Below are 15142 nucleotides of genomic sequence, written 5' to 3' on the forward strand. Positions count from 1 at the left end.
TTCTAACCCAAAATATGGAGAAAATCAGGTGTTATCTGATTTTCTATATCAACATTAGAAAGTCTGATTCAGGAATCAATTCTCAGTGCCATCTGTATGAGACAGTCTTAATTTGGCATAACATTATTCTGACTGCTATACACCTGCTTGTTCCTGGAAAAATAGCAATTTTTCGACCATAATAATCCTCATATCTTTTAAATTAATATAGATATTGAGAAAAAAATAAAACTCAGCTTTATGTCCAAAGAATTTCAGATACTTCAGAGAACAAGGCAGATAATTCAGAATTACTTTGGTTATTTTGGATTACAGTTGTTTAAAAAAAAAAGGCAAATGTTTTTAGAAAAAAATCTTCTAGAAAAGTCATTAAGATGACATGGCAATGAAGGTAATTACATAAAAACACAGGAAGACCCAATGTCATCATGGTAATAAGATTCAAGCACCTATATTTCTGGATATGAGCTGGAGACAGCATCAGTTAATCTTTCTCTTCTTTAATGAACCTTAATTTTCAGTCTCTCACGCTTATCACTTTTTAAAGAACACATGAAAAGCTGAATGAAAGAGGAAATTTAGACTGTTATGGTCATTTTTTAAAAAACTGACCAATCTGTAAGTCACTGAGAATTATAAAATGAAGAACTTCAATACAAGTCTGCCTTCAACTCAGCTATGACAGTCAAAACCCAATAAAATTCATAGTGAATGGTTTGCAAAGGGGGGTAAAATGAACTACCTTCTGCCCAAAATTCTAACCAGTTTCCTACATACCAATTATCATGTTCTAGCAATTGCTTGTTATACCTTTAATCATCATAAATATTTACAACAAGGCCAATGTCCTCAGGCTTTCGATTCAGGTTTTAAATTGTCCTCTAAGTAATTAACTGCTAAAATTACCCATTTGTCTAAAATTGATATAATACAGACCATTAGTTAATAGTGAATATTTATTTCAGAAGGCCATACTGAGAACAGACACATTTTGTAGGCAATTAAAGTAGCAAAGTGATTATAGCAATTTAGTTAACATTGACAATTTTTCTTATGAGTTTACTCCAGTGCTTACAAGGAATATACAGCAAGAAAGATAAAACTTTAACAGATGTTTTGCTGGGATTTAATACAAAATTACCATAGACTAGCTTATGCTTTACTATGAAATCATGTTATGTACTCTTTCAATTGTTCTTTTCTTCCCCCTCATTCTTCAGTGATACATCACCTTTGTAACACTTGCAAGTCTACCTGATTCACAGTAAAGAACAATCGCCTCAATTCTCAGATGCGTGGCATCCCACCTTTTCACAATAAACAAGTATATATGAAATCTAAACAAAGATATGTACATTTTTATAATCCAAGATAAATGTTTAAAATATTTCCATATACTGTCATGCTGCATAGTTATGAAACCAAAAGTCAAAACTCAAATTTAGAAGCAAAAGGACTTGATCGCTATGTTTTCCTTCTGTTCACCATAATAAATATTCAGTATTTATTACATTCCTATCCTTTAATGGTCTGTGAACTATTTGACCAAATGCAGAGCTTCAGAGTTATTACAAGAACATGCTCTTTTAGAGATAATTGCTTATCTCACCTGGCTTTCACACCTTTCACACACATTTATAGAGAACCATTACAAGGTCTTACTTTAGCTCAACTGTTTTTTTTTTTTAATCAGCATCTAGCACAGCATTATGAACAGTTGTTAATTTAGTAATTATTATTCTTATGTTCTTCATTTTGCATTCATCGATTTAAGTGACAATAAGTATCACCACATGAAAAAAATATGTTAATCCATCACACAGAAATACCCATGGGACATCTGTCACTATGTTATAGTCAGACTTCTTTGAGAATAATTTCACCTGCAGTGCAGATCCTAAATGTAACCCTGGAGGAGTGCACTGTCTCTAAGCAGACAAAACTGTGAAGAAAAGCCAGTGCATGATTAGCTGAGTGGCCTCCCATGGAAACCAACACGGTAATGAGGGCTGTTTGCTTTCATGCACTACAATTCAGATGCCAAAACAGAGGCATTAACAAGATGCATTCTATTTTTTAACTTCCCATACCCTCAGAGAAGGTATAACTATTATCTTCAACATGAAAATGATGAAAAACCTATGTGAATGAGTACATATAAAGTCAGATAAACAAGCTAATTACTGTAATTTAATATATGAATCATGCAATGTAAGGAAAAGAACATTGGACAAAGAATCAAAATGCTCTTTGACAAGCTCTTAATCTCAATGATTCTCATCTTTATATAAAATGTGGGAGCTCAAATGGATGACTACTTTAGGATGCTAATCCTGGAATGAGCCTGGCTATAGCAGAATCACTTAAAGAAGTGTTTTTCTAACTACATCAACATGTAATATTGATTACATATTACATTTTATAATATTACATATTGATCGTAATATTGTACTGTATTATAATCATGTAAATGTTATTTACAGCTAAGCCATTAAGTTTTTTTTTGTTTTTTTGTGTTTTTTTTTGCGGTACGCAGGCCTCTCACTGTTGTGGCCTCTCCCGTTGTGGAGCACAGGCTCCGGACACACAGGCTCAGCGGCCATGGCTCATGGGCCTAGCCGCTCTGCGGCATGTGGTATCTTCCCGGACCGGGGCACGAACCCGTGTCCCCTGCATCGGCAGGCGGACTCTCAACCACTGCGCCACCAGGGAAGCCCGCCATTAAGTTTTATATGACTACTTTCTTCCCCTGCACAATAATTGTTTTTCCTGGTGTTAGTAACTATCTAGTTCTTTTGTTGGTTGGTTTGCTTGCCTTTGTTGAATTTTCTTTGTGGTTATCACTAATTCAACACCAAATTCTTCTTCCATCTTGTAAATCTGCTCAAACACATTTGGTATTCTATCTAACCCTTTCATCTTCTTAGAAATCTCTCCTGGAGACTTCTGACCTATGCCAATCAGACTGACTGGTTACCCTTTCAGCTCGATGCACAGTTGTTATCCTGGGATTCTTTTCATCATTGTCTTGAGGATATCCATCTCTCTTTTGTGGTAGCCTCTACTACCTGGTTTCCTTTTCTTTTCTGCTTTGGTTTATTCCCTTAGTTATAGTGCAGTACATCTTCAAGTAGCTTCCTGAGAAAGGATGCAAGGTATGCAAACTTTTCGACTCCTTGAACACCTGAAAATAATCATCCTACTCTTACACTTCATTGATAGTTTCTATAGAATTGTAGATTGGAAACAATTTTACATTGGAATTTTCAAGTTGTCCCACTTCCATCTCCATTCCAGTGCTGCTGTTGAAGTTTAACACCACTGTAATTCTTGATCTTTAGTAGTAAACCTGTTTCCTTTCGGTAGGATCTTTCTTTGAAATCAGTGTTCTGAAATTTTGCAATAATAAATGTTATTGTTCACCTATTTTCATTAAATGTTCTGGACATTTAATGGACCCTCAATCTTGAAGTTCACATCCTTCACATCTAGAAAAAGTATAGTTTAATGTTTATTGCTTTAATGACTCCCTCCTCTCTATTTTCTCCAGTCATTCAGATGGTTGATCCCCTGGACTGGACTCCAAATTTCCTGATACCTTCTTTCTCGTGTTTCAGATTTGTATTTTATGCTCTATTTTCTGGCAAAGTTCTCCAACTTTTTCTTCCATCCATTTTTACTGTTGTTTTTAATTTCTGTCATCATATTTTGAATTTCCAAAGCTACTTCATGTCCACTAATTTCTCCTTTTAAAAAATAACATAGCATTGTGTTTTATAGATGTACTATTTTCTTTTACCTCTTGGAGAATATTATTGATAATTTTTTGAAGTTTTCTTTCTTTCTTTCTCTGTCTAATCAATGCAAGCAAGTTTGCTTCCTCTGAGTTACTTATTTGTCAATTGGGGTCTTCATTGTAGAATCACCTAGATTCTTTAGGTCTGTTCTCTTGGACTGATCAGATTCTCCACAAAGACGCTTACAACCTTCTACCTTGAGGTGTGGGTCTGATACCTGTTTTCTGAAGCACCACAGTCCAGGCCCTGTCTCTCATATATATATATATATATATATATATATATATATATATATATATATATATTAAGGTTTTACAGATGACTCTGCTGTGGAGCCTAGTTTGAAGACCTCTTTGATGATGACCAAAGTTTCTTGCACCCTTAAATATTCCAAGCACTGAGACAATCCAGTACATTTTGGCAAAACCTCAAAAAGCCAAGATGTCAATAGCTATGGGGAAATGGAAACTTATATACCAACACCTATCGCTGCCTTTCAGTTATTCAGAAAGGTATAAAAAGAGGTAAATCACATCATGCACTTTTGGAGGCAAAAATGTAGTAGAGTATCAATCTGTAACCATGTTAAACAATTTCTGAGTGAGAGTAGTTCCTGCTCCATATGACTAATATCTAGACTCAGTGTTGGCATCATATCTAATTTCTGGGACATTATTTATGCTAACTGCAATCTCATTCACCAGTGAGTTTCCACCACACCTTAGGAGGTACGAGCTCCTGCAGTAATAAACCTTGTTTAATGCCCCAGTACAACCTGAACTTGAAGTAGGTAGCAAACACTAAGTATTTTAAGTATGAGGAATGATCATAGGGTGAAAGAAAAGCTTGCAAAACTTGGGTAACAGCTGTTGAAACACAATTTCAAGGAGTTCAGCCTAGTAACTGAAAACCAGTAACCTAGAAGCTCAATCTTTCCATGACCATTAAGAGATTAAGGAAAAATAAAATGTAATGGATGAAGCAGAATTTACAAAGGCTACAAAAATCACCAGTGATACTGGCAATGCTTTATGGAATGAGCTCTCTTTCTTTATTTCACCAACAAACTTGCCCATAACTAATGACACACAGTGTTGGTGAAAAGACCAAACAAGGATAATGGAAATCCAGTGATGCCATGGTTCTTTGAAAAGGCTCAGGCCAGCTCTTTAATCTTAATCCTGTCACTCAATTTAAAGCCTGGAAATCAAATTTTGCTCAGAGTAGCCTCTGATTTCCACTGAGGCTGGTAGGCCCTGGGCTTCCACTAGCTGGACTTTCTACAGATTCCCCAGGCTAACATGGGAAAAGGGGGCAGGGAGGGGGGAAGGAATTCGGAGATTGGGGTTGACACATATACACTATTGATACTATGTATAAAATGGACAACTAATGAGAACATACTGTATAGCACAGGGAACTCTACTTAATGCACTGTGGTGACCTAAATGGGAAGGAAATCCAAAAAAAAGGGGATATAAATATATGTATAGCTGATTTATTTTGCTGTACAACAGAAACTAACACAACATTGTAAAGCAACTATATTCCAATAAAAATTATTTTAAAAAATAGATAAATAAAAATAAAGTGAGAAACAGGAGTAAGGATGTACTGTACTGTTGATTGTGAACCCAATCAACCCTAAGAAGAGAACATTAAATGTATGAGACAATTTGAGATGTTTTAATGTTAAAAAAAGAACTATGTATTAATTATAATACTAATGTTTAAAGTTAAATTTGAACATGAACAAGATTAAAAAAATCTCTTCATCTGTTAAAATTTCTTGCCCAATCTAACCACTAAAAAACTACCTATGTCAATGGATACAGATTTTTAAGAAAAATGAATAGTCAAACAATTTAAAAGAAATCTAAATGAAAAAAAAATCACAACAAAAAAAGAGATATATGAAAAAAATCAACAAATACTGTAAGTACCATACTGACTCTATTACTTATTTTAAAAACAATGTTTTGTCAGATTTCCTACAAGTTCCTACATTTTAAAATTGTACAACATAGAAGACCACCATAAAAACCCTCATTATTAATTTCATATTAAAAAGTACCTATAATTCATTAAGGATAAAAACCAATCCAATAGAAAAATGAACAATATATAAGAACAGGTAACTTGTAATAGCAGAATTACAAATGGTGAGGAGACAGGAAAAGATGCTCAATGTCACTAGCAGTCAAGAAAATGCCAACATAAAAAATATTTCATTTTTACTCATCAGAATGGCAAAAATCTAAATGACTGGTTAGTCAATCCTAGGGAGTGTAGAGAAAAACAGTCCTTCTGTAATTTACAACCTTGTGGGCAAAGGCTCCAGTTAAATTCATTAAAACTGACATCACGTCTCTAATTAATAAAGAAAACCCATTAACTAGATATCCAAAAGAAATGAGTATAAAGGTTTTATACTAATATCTACTCTAGAATCATTTTTAATAGGAATATTTTGGGAACAACCTCAAGATCAATGAATAAAGAACAGTTGCAAATTATGGTTTATTCATACTATGGAATAATATGCAGTTATTAGAAAGACTGAACTACATAGTCATGTATTGATTTTAAAGGATATCTATGACATAGTCCAAGAGGAAAAAAACTTATATAAAAAATATATATTATTTTTACAAAGCAAAAAGAAATAAACACATGTAACACCATATGTGCAAATATATCTCTCCTAGCAAAGGGAAAAGTACAGAAGAAAAAATATGCCACATTGCAAGAAAGGTGCAGATAATGAATGGGACGAAATGGAGACAAATAATTTTACTTCTAATACATTTATAAGTTTAGCCTTCAGATAAACTTTGGTATCTTCCAACTCCCTAACATATGCCAAGAAAGAATCTCCTGTTTTAAGCTTGAAATTTTTGGACAATTTCCCAAGATGGTTGCTAGGTCAAATCTTAGAAAAACTTAGTTCTTTTTTTACACAGTAATCCAATTTCTGGTAAAAGAAATGAAAAAAAGCAGTAGGAATAAACATTTTTATCTGTTTGTACAAGCAAGTGAAAAATATGCACCATGAAGTCACCATAACACTGTTTTGGATCATAATAATACTTTATCTTGAAACCAATGGTACTGCAGTATGGAGCTCCAAGCTAGAGCTACTGGAGATTCCCTTCTACTGAAAACAGTGTTATGACAGGATTCCAGTGGATTTTACTCATTACTGGCAAATGTTTCTCCATGAAGAAAAAACAGGATAAGGTCTAAATAATAATACCCCAGTGAAAATATTTAATGTCAAAGCATGGCTTCCAATGTCAAAGCATAGCAATGACTATGGTTCACTTCAATATTACTTCTCTTTATACAATTTTTTAAAGTTATAGTAGAGAGATTAGATTTTCACTCAAAACATGCACATGAAGAATGCTAACCCTTTACTTAAAAAGATCTTTTCCTACCTTCACATTATCTGGATGCAGCCCCCCAGGGTGCTTGTCCATGTACTGACATAAATCAGTATGCTAGAAGAAAAAGGGGAAAATGTATTAACATCCCTCTGGCTATAACACAGTGAATCAATATTTTTTTACTTCAAAGTCATCATTACTTTCTGAACAAAGCAAATATAAGACAAGTGGGTGGATTTTTTAGTGTATGCAGTTGCATGCTCCTCCGCCCCGTTTTAACCACAATCGAATCATTATCTTTACCTCTAGGCTCTGTCTTACATTAAACATATCTGTGTATTAGAAGAAATTCATATCCACAATTTTTTACTTTGTTAAATGCCTAATTTTCTCCTCATTGAACATACATCTCTTAACTGGAAAAAAAAAAACCCTACCTAAAAATACATGCCTTAACTTAAAAAAACTAAAGCACATACACACACACAATTAACCAATCCAATTACAATTTCAATTATCTTGTATTTTCCAAGTGGAAATGCAGGTTATGATTACTTATGTTATATGAGATGAAAACACTACAAACAGATCATTCCAGTAAAATTAATCATTGGATTTATTTGAGTTTTTCATAACTATATTCATTAAAAAATAACTTTCATATTCTCAGAACTCTTGAATATATTTGAGAAAATATTTACTTTATACAACTTTATAAAGATTTACTTTATAAATCAATACAAATACTTTCAAAATTATAAATTAAGACAAATACATCCAGATATAACTTAAAAGGAATATCCCTCGATAGCAACTTATGCTGTTATTCCTTCAAATATCCCAAGCTCAATTTGCACACAATTATATATTTTCTTTTTAATGCTTTTTCTGTTTATGAGTTACATAAAACTTGGAAAAAAACATGTAGAGTTGCTATATAAATTTTTCTAATCTTATTGGAGGATACTGTAAGATTTGTGACAGTGAAACATTTAATCATTCTGTAAAAGCCAGTGATCATGATTATTCGTGCCCCATTATCAGGCTTCAATTATTCAGGAATCATAAGTTTTTGATACCTTCAAGAACCTGTACCATGGCTATAGCCATGATGACAACAGGTCAGATTCCTTTACTGAGTTTTTATTGCATGCCAGGTGGTAACTCCCAAGGATACAGAGCAGAATTTAGCATTCATTCGTTATTCATCAGGTATTTCTTGAGCACTTATTATCTTCCAGGCACTACACTAATCACTAAGGGCATAGAATTCAATGAAACAGATGCTGGTGGAAAAAACCAGGCATGTCAGTAATTACAGTAGAGTATGTTGTATATTAAGAACAGTACTGGGTAATGTTTGAGGACATAGCAGGGGGGAACTTATTGTGGTCTAAAGATTTCAGAAAGGCCTCCAGAAAGCATTACTTCTAAGTAAGACCTGAATAGAGAATGAAAAAGGTCAGCCAATGGAAGAACAAAGGGAAAGAAGATGGGACAGAAGAAATGCTCTTAGATATATTTTGAGAATATATTGCCCTTATCTTGCACCATACCCAAGGTGTTTAGCTTCCAAATGAAAGTCAAGTTCCATGAGGACAGAAACTATATTTCATTTGGAAATTACTGTCTCTCTGGTCCAGTCAATGACAGAGAAGAAGAACTAAATAAATACAGGTGGAAACAGTTTTACATACAGTATAGCTCATTAAAAATGATGATGCTTTGTGATGACCTAGAGGGGTGGGACAGGGAGGGTGGGAGGGAGGCTCAAGAGGGAGGGTATGGGGATATACGTATACATATAGCTGATTCACTTTGTTTGTTGTACAGCAGAAACTAACACAACATTGTAAAGCAATTATACTCCATAGATATTAAATAAATAAATAAAATAGTACATGAGAAAGCAGTTTTTAATCTATAACATGATACACAAAAATAAGGTAGTATTTAAGATACTGCCCATTATACAATAAGACTCATGAGGGGAAGAACTGTAATTTGCTCATTGCTTCACACACAACAAATAAAGTGGTAAATAGAAAGTACGCCCAATCATAACAATAATCATATAGCCACATGTTAAAATTCCTATTAAAAATATAAATTTTCATTTTACAAAACAAAATCAAACTCACACAAGCTAAATATACACAACAAAAAATAACAGAAAACCTGAAAATAAAGAAATAATGCATCATATTATATATTACACATTTACGTTATTTACATTTTAAGATGTTTATACTAGTAAATATCAATAAAAAAGCAAAAAATCAGCATATCAATGTAAATATTAGACATATTAGAATTCAAGGAAAAAGTACTAAACATTTATGCACCTATCAACATGGCATATCACTATAAAGCAAATATTGATCAAAATAAAAGAAGAAACTGAAAATTTCACAAAATCTTAAAGGGTTTAGCTTACCTCTTTCAAAAACCAACAAATGGAATTGACAAAAAAATAAGAATTCTATAAAGGATATGAGTAACACAGTTAAAAAGCATGTTTAATTTTGTGCCCAATAAACTTACGCTACACATGCTTAAAGAAGTGGAATGGTGTTGGGGACAAAACTTTCACCGTATTTTATACTTGACATATATGTATTAAATGCCAATTGTGCATAAATAAATAAGAAAAGTTTCTGCTCGCATAGAGCTTACATTTTGTGGATTTTTACATACTTGTGCATTATTGTAATTTTTTTCCAAGATTAAAGTATTTCAAGCTTTTTGTTTAAAAGTAAACAAACAAACAAATAAAAAAACCCACTAAACTATGAGGAAGGAAACATATCAGTAACGGGGAAAAAAGCTCCTGATCCTCATGGTACACATTACATCCTTCCATGTATATATGCGTGCCCAATGACAGTGTAACATGAATTAAAGGAAGGAGGCCTCTCCAGAAATGAGATCTTGGGAAATTTAATAAAGATTTTTCCAAACCTTTAAAATTTTAAGATTCATATTTCCTTAGCTGTATAGCATGAAAATGTGTGTATGCATACACGCATGGCTATCACTAGCTGTGTAGCCTTAGACAGGTTACATAACCTCTGTGTATCAGTATCTTCATCTATGTAATGAAGATAATCCTAGTATACCTATCTCATATGGATATTGTGAAAATTAGTAAGTAAATATCCATTACGGTTTTACTACACTGCCCAGCACGTGGTAGATGTTACAGGTGATGATGATGACGATGATGATGATGATGATGTTCTGTAGTGTGTTTAGAGTAGGAAGGGATATTTGGGAGGACTGCAATTAAAAATGGAATGATAAATACCGTCAGAAAACTGGAACTCTTAGAAGTAACATTTCATCCTTATATGTGTGTTCTTCCTGTCTACATGCCCAGACATTCTCATTCAAACTCCACAGCTCTCTGTACACAACCTCTGAGACTACTTCTAGCAAATACACCATTAACCTCAGATTGCTCTGGGTGATTAGGGGCAAGAATCTGGAGAATCTCAAATGGAGGAAGAGACAAGAGGTAGTACAAAGTCTTATTTTTATACCCTAGCAAACTTCTGTTCTACCTGCATTAAAAACTGTTTCTTTTCCCTCTCTCTTTTTTAATACACAGTACTATGCCTGGAACTGCATTAGATGTGCCTAAATTACAAATTTCATCACATCTCCTTTCTTTTTAACTTCTCTCCTTAGTTCAACTCATTGGCTTATGTGACCCTTATGATTTGCACTGGTCCCAAAATACAGAACTAAACTTAACAATAATGCTGGGAGGTACTTCTCTGTCATTCCATTTTTTAAAGTCATCCTACACATACAAGTTCTGAACAGAAGGCCCCTATGGCACATGACCAACAGATCACTATCCACTGATGAGACACAGATAATCTCAGGTCCATCTGGCTTGATCTCTATTTTTTTTTTTTTTTTTTTTGCGGTACACAGGCCTCTCACTGTTGTGGCCTCTGGACGTGCAGGCCCAGCGGCCATGGCTCACGGGCCCAGCCACTCCACAGCATGTGGGATCTTCCCGGACCGGGGCACGAACTCGTGTCCCCTGCATCGGCAGGCGGACTCTCAACCGCTGCGCCACCAGGGAAGCCCGATCTCTGACTATTTCTTGTTCTAACACTAAAAGGAGTATCTTTAGACTAGGTGTCTGGTGACTACAGATCAAACCCAGTAACTCTTCCCCCTCCAGTATCTATCTTGGCTCTTGGCTAACATCGCTTCTTGCCCTCACTACGTTATGCCTCACTTCATCTTCCTACACCTCCCTCTTATTCACTCTATCACTGCTCCTGTTCTTCAGGGGAAGGCCTTCAGAAGCACTTGTGTCTAACAGGTTTATACCTGAATCCCTAAGAATACTTCATCAGTCTTCCGTGGAGAGTGTGGTTTTAAACGAAGCTATCAAGTGTGGCTAGATTTGCAGACCAAGAAGAGGAGTGACAGTAGAAAGGAGCTGTTAAGGTTCAGTCCCCACACTTGCATACATTTCTTTCAAAATCAAGTTCCTCCTTCCTCACTGTTGATTACCCATCGAGTAGCATTTATTTGAGAATTTACATAGGTGCAGGAGTGTTTCAAGGGGAAGGAATCTGAAGAACGTGTCTGAAACCATAACACCCTAAACATAAACATTCTCTGTAAAGGAGCCACATTTACAGTTTAGGTTTCTCCATGTTGATTTCATTACTCTGTGGCTGGATCAATTGAGAAGGCAGGAGAGAGATCTCTCTTCGTAAAAAGGCAGGATACAGAAAGACCACAAAACATCGAGAAGACTTTTTACTCATAAGCACTTTCACACAGTAGAATCTCAGTTAATTTCAATCATATGTAGACCTGAGAACTGCATGACTAACAGTACACAGCCATGAGTCTTAAAGAGAAAGACATAAAAGGAAATTACAAAGATAAATTATAGATATGATGACAATTTCAAAACAGGCCTGAGTGGAGAACAGACCTTCAGAAGAGTACTAGGAAAGAAAGTCCAGCCAAAGAAAAAGATAAGAAACTAGCTGGACCATGACATTCACCTTTTCATATTTTCCACTCTCCATTCCTTACTCTTTTTGAAACTGACTCTGGGTGAGGGAAAAGAAGCAATATACTGACACTAAAAGCCACTAGTAAAAAAGCTCTCTGAAGACCACAGAGTCAGAAAAGCTCTTGGACATTAAAGTTTACCCAAATTCCAGGGCAGAAACAAGTATAAGGCAATTATTAAGTAGGCTTCATAATTTAGTATGTGCGTATGTTTCTTTTTAATCAATGTATCATCCATGAAGAGAGGTGTTCCAATTTTTGGCCCTTCAAATGATCAGACCTCTTACTCAAGAGATATCAAGTTCCTCAGAGAAATTATGCTTTTGTATTAGCACTGGTCTTCAGACTGGACTTTTCTCATTAAGCAGGAATCTAAATAGAGCCCCTTCCCTAAAACATGCATTTTTCCCACTCTCTTAAGCATGGTGTCTACAATATGTGTCAGCTAATTCTGATGTTTTTCAAAAGCACTGACAAAGTATGACATTGAAAATAGCACAGCCCTATTTCCCAGCATCTAGGCTAAAAATAAGGATGTCTTTCCATGGGGATAACCAACAGAAATCCTCATTTTGAAGTTATGTTACACACAGCCTCCACATTCTTTACTTTTCATTTAGTTTTCCATTTTGACAGCAAGAGAAGAGTCAGTATATTCAGGCTTAGTGTAATTTTTAAAACATTAAAAACAAAACTGCTTCACAAGAATAAGAATATGGAAAGATTCCAGAAGATAATAAAACTAATTCTAAATTTCTTTCTTCTTAAGGAATAGGCTTATTTTATGTTTAAATACCAAGGCTCAGCTATACTTTTATTTGAAATTAATGAAAAGACTTATAAAACAAAAACATTAAGTGAAAACACATGACTTAAAAAAAAAGATGGGATATGTTAAGAACTAGTTGATAACATGTACAACTTGAAAGCATAAAAATATAGAGCCCTCCTTTTCCCGACTCATTTTGATTGTTTAAGGAGCTCCCTGGTCCTCATCTCAGTTTGATTACACTCCAATCTCTTCCTTATAATGAGTAAGTGACCCATTATAAAAAACCTTTAAATAGTACTCTGACTGGTAAGAGAGCAAATCAAGAAATCTGCAAATATCTAAAGGACAAGAGCAATTATTTCCACTCTTCAGTGGTACCACACGGGGTCCCAAAATTAATGGCAATGATGGTAAACTTTCGTGTCTCCAAGGCAGCCAGTGTGGCAGATGCTTACTTGTGATGCTTAATCTACTACAGGCTAATGTCACCTTTATTACCATTGTCCCATGTCTGGGACACACCACATGCACTAACTAAAACCACACTTTAAGAATAGTTGCACATTTTGGTAGAACTCACTATCGTTTTAGTTTTTAATCTGTTTCACCTGTACCTCATTAAAGTTGTGTGATTCACTGGGGAATAGCTGCTGCTAGAGGCAACTGAAGAAAACTTATAGAAGTTGAGCCCTCCTTTCTTCTACAGCAGTCAATCCCATTTCCTCTGGATATAATCTCTGTTTTAATCAGCCTGCAGTGCTGTAAGAACTGATACATCAAATTACTGAGCAGTTAGTTTCAAACTGCTCTTATACGAAGTCCACAGGCTTACACCGACTTTGCATTTTTTTCCGTTAAGCTTTATAGTACTCATTTATTTATTCCCAAATCATAATTAATAAAATTTTAATGTTGTGAGTTCCAATACATAAGCACTGTTCATTAGTGAGAAAAAAATGAAAAGAAACATTAATCAACTTCCTCTTTAAAACAAAATCATAGGGCTTCTCTGGTGGCGCAGTGGTTGAGAGTCCGCCTGCCGATGCAGGGGACATGGGTTCGTGCCCGGGTCTGGGAAGATCCCACATGCCGCGGAGCGGCTGGGCCCGTGAGCCATGGCCGTTGAGCCTGCGCGTCTGGAGCCTGTGCTCCGCAACGGGAGAGGCCACAACAGTGAGAGGCCCGCATACCGCAAAAAATAAATAAATAAATAAATAAAAATAAAAATAAAACAAAATCATAGCCATTCAAGATGCTTTACAGAGAAGGTTTGTACCTGCTATATACCACAGGGACCCACTTTTAAAACAGTGGTTAAAAAATAATTTATTTTAAAGTTTGTAAGTATTCTATTAAATGCTATTTAGGCTTTTTGCAAATGCATTGAAATCCCGTATCTTTAATGACAAAAACAAGACATTCATGAACAAGTACAAAAGTACTATCTCTTCCCTCAGAAGTAAAAATTCTAATTACGATTACTGTGCCTTAAGTTGCATCATAGGACATGGTATGACAATAGAGAAAATATGGTCTTCCAATCTGTTCCATATCCCCAAAACTGTGTTCTTAAATGGAATATTCTCAAATACTCCACTGTTCTTCTAAAGACTTACTTTACATATTCCAAAGCCTGTTTCTAGGTTATTTTATTTTCACCTGTTTTTACGCCACTTAGGAAATGTTTGAAATTCTGCCAGTAAACCACACACATATTTCCTGGGGAGGGCAAGGGTAGTTAACATACACAATAGTTAATACTATATAAAAATCCTCTCATAGTAATCACACTGCCTTGGTTTATTCCTAATTAAATTAGTCATTTCTTTTTTATCATATAATGTATTTTTCTCCTTTTGGGTCATAACAAACCTAAATGTGACTTAGTGATCCCATAATTCTGCCTAATTGGTTTCAGCTGTCATTTCTGAATGCATGGGCAGCCTGGGGCTGGTGACTGGAACAGGAAGCATTTCCAACCACATTCCCATTGTGTAAAACCAGCAACCTGAAAGATCTTTTCCATTAAAACAAAAAACTTACTATTTGGCTTCTGGCGATAACACTATGGGTAGAGAGATTGTATAGGTCTACCCAGGCGGTAAGACTGTCGTGAGTTATTTTTCTCAGAT

The 15142-nt window shown here is 35.0% G+C and overlaps 1 protein-coding gene across 4 annotated transcripts in view; it reads right to left on the bottom strand.

Annotated features, from left to right (window-relative positions):
- The window catches only part of CDK14 (cyclin dependent kinase 14), a 614965-nt gene that overhangs the window by 297146 nt on the left and 302677 nt on the right, over window positions 1-15142 (bottom strand). For all 4 annotated transcript variants that reach the window (XM_060108929.1, XM_060108927.1, XM_060108930.1 and 1 more), the window contains one exon: window positions 7238-7300. In XM_060108929.1, coding sequence (XP_059964912.1) covers window positions 7238-7300 — 63 coding nt within the window. The remainder of the gene's footprint in view (window positions 1-7237; window positions 7301-15142) is intronic.

This window comes from Mesoplodon densirostris, chromosome 9, assembly GCF_025265405.1.
Source record: "Mesoplodon densirostris isolate mMesDen1 chromosome 9, mMesDen1 primary haplotype, whole genome shotgun sequence".
NCBI lineage: Eukaryota > Metazoa > Chordata > Mammalia > Artiodactyla > Ziphiidae > Mesoplodon > Mesoplodon densirostris.